This window comes from Euphorbia lathyris, chromosome 2, assembly GCF_963576675.1.
Source record: "Euphorbia lathyris chromosome 2, ddEupLath1.1, whole genome shotgun sequence".
NCBI lineage: Eukaryota > Viridiplantae > Streptophyta > Magnoliopsida > Malpighiales > Euphorbiaceae > Euphorbia > Euphorbia lathyris.
Window position 1 is genome coordinate 39,461,866 of NC_088911.1, and position 9,537 is coordinate 39,471,402.

The 9,537-nt window shown below is 33.1% G+C and overlaps 1 protein-coding gene across 6 annotated transcripts; it reads left to right on the forward strand.

Annotated features, from left to right (window-relative positions):
- Positions 1-3,257: 3,257 nt before the first annotated feature.
- LOC136217880 (beta-1,4-xylosyltransferase IRX14-like) lies at positions 3,258-8,851 on the forward strand. Of its 6 annotated transcripts, XR_010683563.1 has the most exons (8): positions 3,260-3,475; positions 3,627-3,939; positions 4,148-4,522; positions 4,700-4,916; positions 5,011-5,108; positions 6,018-6,067; positions 6,153-6,226; positions 8,539-8,851. XR_010683563.1 is itself a non-coding variant. In XM_066004566.1 (7 exons), the coding sequence occupies exons 4-5, from the start codon at positions 4,735-4,737 to the stop codon at positions 6,025-6,027; spliced, it is 384 nt and encodes a 127-aa protein (XP_065860638.1). In that variant the 5' UTR covers positions 3,258-3,475; positions 3,627-3,939; positions 4,148-4,522; positions 4,709-4,734; the 3' UTR covers positions 6,028-6,067; positions 6,153-6,226; positions 8,539-8,851. The 6 variants fall into 6 exon arrangements, 5 of the variants coding, with proteins under 5 accessions (XP_065860638.1, XP_065860635.1, XP_065860637.1 ...); XM_066004566.1 differs by having other exon boundaries at positions 3,258-3,475; positions 4,709-5,108; XM_066004563.1 differs by having other exon boundaries at positions 4,700-5,108.
- Positions 8,852-9,537: the final 686 nt, after the last annotated feature.

Sequence of the window (9,537 nt, forward strand, 5' to 3'; positions counted from 1 at the left end):
TATTGGGCTATTAAAGCACTTAACTATGATTTACAACAAGCAGGTAAGAAACGTTTGCTCGACTTGAATGAGTTGGATGAATTACAACATTTATCTTACGAAAATGCTAAAATATATAAAGAGAAAGTGAAAAAATGGCACGATTCCAAAATTAAAGTCAAAAGCTTTAGCATTGGAGATAAGGTGCTGTTATTTAATTTACGACTCCGATTATTTCTAGGTAAACTTAAGTCTAGATGGACAGGACCATATTTAGTCGTTAAAACATTCGACTATGGATCTTTAGAACTTGAAGGACCTAACGGAGTTCACTTTTAGGTTAACTTTAATAGATGCAAAATCTATTATGAAAATGCTCCAATTAAGAAACTTAAGTTCATAACAAGATTCCATAAAGATTAATTTGTTAATTTTCATGTACTTCTTTTATTTTGTTTTTGTTTAAATTCTTAGTTTAGCTTTTATTTTATTTTTATTTTTATTTTTACACATTTTTATGATTTTTAGTTTTTTTAGATGAATTTATATCAAGTTATAGATGCATAAAATATATTTAAGTCATGTTTTTAGTCAGATTTTAGGTAAATAGTTCGAATCAGAAGAAATTAGCAATTCTCGGTCGAGAATCCAGGATTCTCAGTTGAGAATTTGCATTTTCAGAATTGTCCAAGAGGGTAAGATATTTTCTGATCTTACCGAGAATATATATTCTCGGCCGAGAATCAGAAAATTGGGGTTTCGACGCCTGATTTCCCTGAGGAAATCAGCGTGTCGCGACTGAGTATCAGGATTCTCGGTCGCGACACGGGTGTTTTTAGCACCTGTCAGCCTTGTTTCTTCTTCCTCCTGCAGACATAGCTATTCAAACTCGAAAAATTGAGTTTCTTCAACTCCAAGAGGTCTGATTTTATGCCTTTTTAAATAAAAAAGACATATTATTTCGTCCTATGAAAATAAATTCAAGAGGTTCAGATTTCTGTTACTTACTTTTCTATTCATCTCTGTCGGACAAAATTCTGATATTTTAAATACCATTTTCAAACAAAGTTCCAGAAACCTTTTGTTCCTCCAAACACCATGACAACTAAGCACAGATCTTCCAAGAAGATTGCCGCTTCACGCAATAAGCGTCCTGACTTGTCAGAACGCTACGGTGCGCCATTTCCTATATACAATCATGATGAAGGCCGAAGATATTACCAACATCGCTACAAGTTTTTTGTTGGCATACTGTATATGGATGAGTTCTTAAATGATGAACTCGGAATCAGCGATGATATGAATCGCTATCTAGAGAAATTAGGGTGGACCAAGTTCGCCCAAATGAGGTTTCCTATTATTGGAGACTGGATTCTTGAATTTTTCTGTACAGTACGCTTCGTGAACAAGCGACGGGTGCGTCTCAGTTTTCGTAGAGATGGCGAAACCTTTACATTCGGATACCCTGAATTACATGCCTGGTTTGGTTTTCCCCCCAAGGGATACAACCATACATCGTCCTGGCAGAGATATGACATCCCGCGACATTTGGAGGATGCTAACAGGATTTTGGCGTTTCAATCCTCGTCTCGCCTACAACAAATCCATCAACTCCAATTCGATGTTATATTTACATAAATTTCTGTGTCACAGTTTGTTCGGACGCACGTTTAGCAGTGTTGTCAAAGACACGGACTTATATGTCCTTGGAGATATTTTCCAAGGCAATACCGTTGATACCTCCAAAATTTTGATGGAAGGTCTTGTTGCCGCTTCTCGATCCAAGGATAAGAAGATTGGTTTCGGCAATATCATATATGAGATAATTCTCGGGGCCAAGGAGACTATTTCTGTTCCTTGGAGCGATGCTGAATCCTTTCCAACATTGGACTATGAGTTCTTGGAAAGTGAAGGCCTCGTGAGACGTATCTTTAGGACAGACCCGCGTTTTCTTTCTGCACCAGAATGACAAACTTTCGTGCAGTTAAAACTAGAACGCTATAGGGCCATGCGAATCCCAATTGATAGGGATGGGTATTTAGAATAGTTTAGTTTGTTTTGATTGTGAGTTGTAAATATTTTATTTTTGTTTATTTATATTACATTTTTTCTTTGTAATTATGTTTTGATTCTTGTAAATATGTGTTGTTCAATAAAATTTCAATTCATTTTAGTTCATTTCTTAGTTTGATTCTGGTTTATATTAATTGCAATTTCTATATGATAATCCATCAAATCTTTATTAAATCTATTTCATGTTAGTACATTCTACTCATATGAACATGCTAATGATCTTAATGAACATGATAATGATTTTAATGAACTTATATGATCTTATGTATCACACTTAACAGTTTAAGGTTATAAATAATGAATTACTGCCACTACACCATAGATTGCCTAGTGCAACTCTTTTTCAAAACATGTTGCCTTAAAATGTTACCTTAATTAAATTTATTTGATTGCTACTATTCATATATGTTTAATGTAACACTTCTAAAAAATGTGTTGTTTTTGATATTTTTTAGTTGTGTTTATTTGAGCAAATGTAACATTCAAACAATATTTACAAATGATATTGCATTTTTAACTTAATAATTAGATAAAGCAACATTTAACAATGTAAAAAAAAAATCAAATGTTGCCACAATAATAATAATAACAAAAAGGATAAGTATAACTATTTTTTTATTGACAAGTATAACTAATTTTACAATAAAAATATAGTAGTTATTTTTTTGATAGAATATATAGTAGCTATTAATAATACATTATATTTAATTAATAATTTTATTCCGTATTATATCTCCATTTTTGCTCTAAATAAGTTTTTCTAATTAATTTGGTTCTAAAGTTCAGACCAGTTAATTCCCAAAAATTTCACCGAATTTTTAAGCTATAAATTTCCCCCCAATTAATTCACTCCAGTAATTAAAGATAAAAAAAAGTAATAATAAAAACCATATACTAGAGTCTAAATATATTGAAGTATATTTATTTGTTAGTAATAAAAAATATTAATAAATGTTATTAACATTTCTTAAATTGTTCTTTTGCTCGAATTTCACACTAATTAATTTTACATCAAAATATCATTACACTAATTAATTCTCTAAGATTTTACTAACTTTTTAACTCTAAAATTTGGTCTAATTATTTCCCTCCAAAAATAATAAAATGAAATGAGATTTAGAATATTTCCCTCCAATTATTTTCCTCCAAAATTCCTAAAAGAAAAGAAAAAGAAAAAATAAAATAAAAATGACATGTGTCTCCTTCCAAGTCTGCCTTTCTCTCACTGTTCTCTCCCATCCTTTACTCGTACGATTTCTGCCTCCCTCGATTTCTCCCTCCATTGGCTCACCCTTGCTATTTCGAACCAGAATTAATTTCATTTTGATGATTTCCCTTGCTATGAGCTAACTGGTGGTAGCATTTGACGAAATCGAACCAAAATTTAGGGTTATTCTGTCGTTGTTCTTACTTCAGGACTGAGGTCAGTTTTCTTTTTCTAACATTAGATTCTTGTGCTTTTATCAGTATAAAACCCTAGGTCTATAATCGTTGATCATCACAACCATTCTCCTTTATGTCGTAACCCATTATACGATCATAACTGTTGATTTTGCTTAATCCCGCTCCAACAGGCAAGTGCTTTCGGCTTCCTTATTCCCTCTCTTCTCTGTTTCCTATTTCGATTTTGAGCTGAATCGCTGATTCCAAATTGCTAATCTGCAACTTTTCTTGAATCGCTGGATCGACCATATAAGCAAACATAGATACATGGATTATGATAATTTGGAGGAGAAGGCCTTGGACTTCAGACCCAGATTGATTATCTGCGGTGGTAGTGCTTATCCAAGGGATTGGGATTATGTTAGGTTTAAGTCTGTTGTAGATAAATGCGATCCTCTCTTGCTTTGTGGTATGGCGCACATTAGTAGTCTTGTTGCTGCTCAGGTATATACATATTTTTGTTTCTGTTTGATGGTTTCTCGTTTTGGATCTCTGCTTTTTACTTGCATGTGATTGAATTGTTTTACTAGATCTGATTTTGTTCTTACTTCTGTATTTGGAAGATTGGATCCTGGTTTTGTGAAATTAGCTCTTAATTTTGAAATGTTCCTTCGAATCCTGTTGATAACAGTCCACTCTCTGTAATTAACAGAACAGTTAGCTCTAGAGTTGTCGTCGGCTATCATGGAATCCGGATCCGGCTGTGGCCTCATCCTAACCCCACCGAGGTTATGAGAGCACACTAGATAATCGAGAGGGTGCAGAGAGAGCAAAGGATTCAGTTTGGAGTGAAAACTCTCAAGATTATTATCGCAATCACACTGACTTATTTGCGAACTTTCCAAATGCTTGTCCCTTACGACCTTGTTTGGATCATGGTGGAAGCCAGTGGCGTCACTAATGGAACTGCCTCCATCATCATGAAATCGGCACTCAAGCCTATCCATATCGGATTTAAAGAGAGAATGTCGAATTCCTGGGAGGGACGCCATAAATTGGAGGCCAGAATGTGGCTTGCTGCTTTGGGGTAACACTTCATTTCTTCTTTGCTTGATTAGAATGATGCTTAGATGTGGCCTTTTGCTTCTCCGTCTAGTATTTTGAATGTCAAAGTGAAGTTAATTTTAAGTTGGTGAATTTTAAATTGAATTACGGAGAAGTAGGGGATCAGAGTGTTTTACTTGTTGTTATATTGGTATTCTAGCTCATTCAGGTGGTGCTGATGAAACATCATTGCCTATGGCTGAGAAGAGCACTTCAATGCCTGTTCAGGGGCCAGCTTGTAATGCATCTGATAACTTGGCTGGTTGGCATACCTTTGATTCACTTCCATATGAAGGGAAGAGTGCAATTTTGATTGATGATAGGGCAATCGTGCTGCTTCAACAGCTTGAATGGGCTGGATTTGTGTTGAATTCAAGGTTAGTGTGTAAGGAAGCTGAAGATAAGTCTGTCTGGATGTCTGATTTGGATTCTGTTGATGAGAATATAGAAAGTCCTCTATCTCTTTTGAAGGATCCTTCAATGGTGGAGCCTTTAAGAAGCTGTGGGTGGCAAGTTATGCTTTGGTGGCTCCGTGTTGACGCCCGAAGTGATAACAAATTTCCTCCTGGGTATGTTTTTCATCCTTCACCTTTACCACTATTCTGGTGTTCTTATGGTACAATTTTGATCTATGAAAATCATTTGATTTCATTTACTTTGTCATTGCATATTTGATTTTCCATTACATTTTATTTATAGGAATTGATGGATTTTTGGGTTCTAGAAAGTTGCATAGGAATACCTTTGAGTGAACCTAACATCATGGTGGTATTTTGGGTTTAAAACAATACGAATCAGTCGTAGTTTATAACATCAGTGGTGTAGCAGGTATAATGTAGGAGAAAGAAGAAAATCATAGCAAAAATTCCATATAGCACTTATCTCTTCTTAGACAGAAATTAATAATCAGAGCTTTTTGTTTATCTACTTATGGGAGTATTGACTACAAGCATCAATTATGACATGGTTGTCATGCTTTTGGCCATTTTCATTTCTGGAATATACATGATTTTTAGGCTTTTGACCGCTATCATACTCAGCTACGGCAAGCAATCTGGAACAGAAAAGGAAAGAAATAACAAGATATAAGCAGTTCATGTATCAATTTAATTTGTGTTGAAAGCTTATCATTGTCCTTGTTAGCTAACTTTATTCATAAACCACCAATTTTTTATGTCTTTCTTCAAATAGTAGTTGTTACAGTGAACCTTGCTATTTTTCGTCCAATTCTTTAACCTTTTGAAATTGAGAATTGTAATTAGTTTTGGGATTGATAGACTCACCGTGCACAGTGTGCTTGCTGATCTTATATTTGTGTTGGTTAAATGAAATCTTCTACCTTAAAAGTTTATTTTTTGAAGTTAAATTTTACTGGGTTAATGGATGAATAGAGGCATGGAGCACATTTTCTTCTAAGTGACTCTTAACTCTTTTTTTATATATATTATCACATTTAGTTTTATGTTCTTTTTTTTCAGTTGCAGATGATGGAAGGAAAGATCTTTTATGTTTGCTCGAGGATTCGAAGGTACTTTTAAGTTGAGAGTTTTAGATGGTCATTATGATTGGGGTATTTGCATAAACAAATTTATCATACATCTTGTTCAATATAGGAACCCGGTAAATTGGCCCAAGAAAAGAATGTTGAAGAGTTGAGGTCTCTTGAAGAGGAATTGCAAAAATCTAGGTAAAATGCATATCCATAGATTTTCTATAGATTTTTTATGCATAATTAGGACAAGTTAGATTCATCATGTATAATTCTCACCTATTCATTTTGGGATAAGGTATCAAAATAGGCCTAAGGTTTTTGGGTAAGTACCAATTTAGACTCAATGTTCAAAATAGCACCAATATAGGCTTAACGTTTACAACTTAATATCAATTTAGGCTTAACGTTTACAATATAGCATCAACTTAGGCCTCACATACAAAATAGCACCAATATAGGCTTAAGGTTTACAAAATAATACGAATTTAAGCTTAACATTTACAAAATATATCCAATTTACTGATTCTAACGACAGGATGGTCTCATGACATACTTAGCTACAAAAAAACATAACCTTTCATTGTTATCACTTATCAAGAAGATGCTCAAAGGAATTTTTGTTTCAAAACATGTTCTTGTTTTTTTTTCAGGAATTAATAAAATTGTTAATCTCTGGTTATATGACGACATAGCATTGGGATATTTCTGTCTTTTCCCTGTCGTTGGAATCAGTATATTAACGTATATTAACTTAGTGTTTTGGATATATTTTGTAAACGTAAAGCTTAAATTCGTATTATTTTGTAAACGTTAAGTCTATATTGGTGCTATTTTGTATGTGAGGCCTAAATTGATGCTATATTGTAAACGTTAAGCCTAAATTGATATTAAGTTGTAAACGTTAAACCTATATTGGTGTTATTTTGAACATTGAGCCTAAATTAGTACTTACCCAAAAACCTTAGGCCTATTTTGATACCTTATCCCATTCATTTTCTTAAGTGCTTCTCATCCATGAAAGAAGAATGAGAGAACATTCTATGTTCTGTTGTCACATCATGTACAAAGTCGTGGCATGCTTTTCATTTTCAAAATCAAAATCTTTGAATTCAACCCAAAAATGAAATTAGAAAATTGTGTCAAGCTATAGAATATTATTAGAAGAGAAGGAGAGTGGAAAATAAAAGCTGCTTTTCTTTTTTGCTAGTTACATTAAGTCTGAATCATTTTGTGTTGTTGAATTGGACTTAGAATGTTCCTTTTATTATGACTCTTAACTCTTTGATGAACATGTATATTTTCTATTTGTTACCTAAAACTGAGTTTTTAATTGAAAATAACATCTTTTTGCTTTAAAATTGGTTCTTTATTTAAGGCTTTTAAAACCACGAGCTTAAACCGCAATAGAGTCTATCTTTGCATATATTTTAATTAGGGATAAGGTGCAAAAACACACCTAACGTTACAGCCAGGAGCAATGTTACCACTAACGGCTAAAATGATGCAATTTTACCCCTAACATTGGCAGCCAATAGCAATTTTATCCCTAACATTGTCTGACAAGATTCATGACCAAAAAGACAGTTTGATGAATTATTTTTTCACATCTTTTGGGTTTTTTTTCTGTTGTTGATTGCTCTTGGTATCTCGTCATTTGAAGTCACTGCGGAAACCTACAATTCTTCTTCTTTCAAATTTGACTGGAAGTGGCTTTTACAATTATTTTTTACCCCTCTACCCACTCAACTTTATTATATAAGTGAAGAAAATGAGTTGCCTTGGTATAAAACCCCCTCTAGCCACTATTCTTACCACTCTTTTTATAACATGTCTTTTAAAAACTGTTTTTTTTTTCTTTTTAAACCAGCCCCTGTTCTTCGCTTTCTAATTCGTACCTCTCTAGCCGCTATTGCCTTTTTTGTTAACAAGCTATTGAAATCTATTCAAACTCTTTGGAACTCCTCAAAGAGATAAGGTTTCTTGGTTTAAATCTTTTGAAAGAAATGTGTCAGAGAGTGGTATGATAATATATAAGTTTGAATCCTTTGTTCCTTTTTCAACAATCCAAGTCTGAAGAACATCAGTTTGACTTTCTCATCCTAGATACTAAGTGGCTTACAATTTTTTCTAATATCTTATTTACCTTTTTTTTATTTAATTCATATATTTATATATCTAGATTGTGACTAGGCCATGAATTGTTGAATTGAGGTGTGCAACTTTTTTTCTATTAAAAAAGTTGTATAAAGTGTGTGCCTTTTGTACCTATTGCTGCCCCCTTCCCACCTCTTGAGTGGAAAGAGAGAAATTAATGATTTTGGTAGCTAGATGTGGGAATCAAACAGATTGTATCTATTGCTACCCCTTTCCCACCAGTTGAGTGGAAAGAGTTAAATTAATGATTTTGGTAGCTAGATGTGGGAATCAAACAGATGAATATAATAGTTATAGAATATGATAATTTTTCATCTCTCACGAGGTACTAACTTGTTTTATATGTCATTCAGGATATTGAGGATTCAATACGATTTCTACACCAATTACAGCCAAACATCTCAAAGAAAAGTTGAAGGAATGGGTTCCATGGAAAAGTTCCTAGAGATGAGGAAGCAGCAAAGTCTAATAAGGAAACAAAATGGAGACATTTTGGATGCTATAGAAATAAAGTCGAAAGTACCCATAAATCATTCTTCAGATTGATGAATGAAAAATATTTATGCTTGTGATGGTTAGCTATTTATTGTATTGTTGAGTTATAATACTAGGTGTTTTTGTTGAATTGTAATATTAGGTACTTATGGCAAACAAATTCTTTTTTCCTTTTTGTGCTTTTTCTTTTTTATGTAAGCAAATGTTATGTAGTGTTTTATTTAAGTAGTTGTCTTTTAGATTACTAAGTGTTGCTTTTCAGATTTGAAATCGTTGATTTTGAAATCAAACAATGTTGTTTTTACGTTTTGTTAATAGAAAAGTGCTGCTTCAGATTAAACAATGTTGCCCATGTTATAAAGTACTGTTGCTTTAGTTAGCAAATATATTGGTATAAAAACATTGTGTTGCTTTTAAGTGCTGCATTTACTTTAAAATGTGTTGCATTTGTTTGAATATAAGTATTACATTTAATTACAAAATGTTGCCAATATTGAACAAAGACAACATATTTTTAATTTTAAAAGTGTTGCTCAAACAATTAAAAGATATTGCCTTTTATTATTTTGTAATATAATGTTGCTAAAGCTATAAAAATGGCAACATGTTTCTCTATGTTGCATTTGAGAAAATAATGTTGTCTTTGACAGCAAAGGCAATGGTGAATATACCAACACTTTATAGATGGCCTAATGTGTTGCCTTAACCCATTTTTTGGCCTACTGTTACACTTTTACGGTATATTGCAACTCATTTATAATGTTGTAATTGTCCAAGAGGGTAAGAGATTTTCTGATCTTACCGAGAATATATATTCTCGGCCGAGAATCAGAAAATTGGGGTTTCGACGCCTGATT

Excerpts from the sequence above, each read along its gene's own strand:
- LOC136217880 (XM_066004566.1), top strand. The coding sequence starts at position 4,735 with ATGGCTGAGAAGAGCACTTCAATGCCTGTTCAGGGGCCAGCTTGTAAT.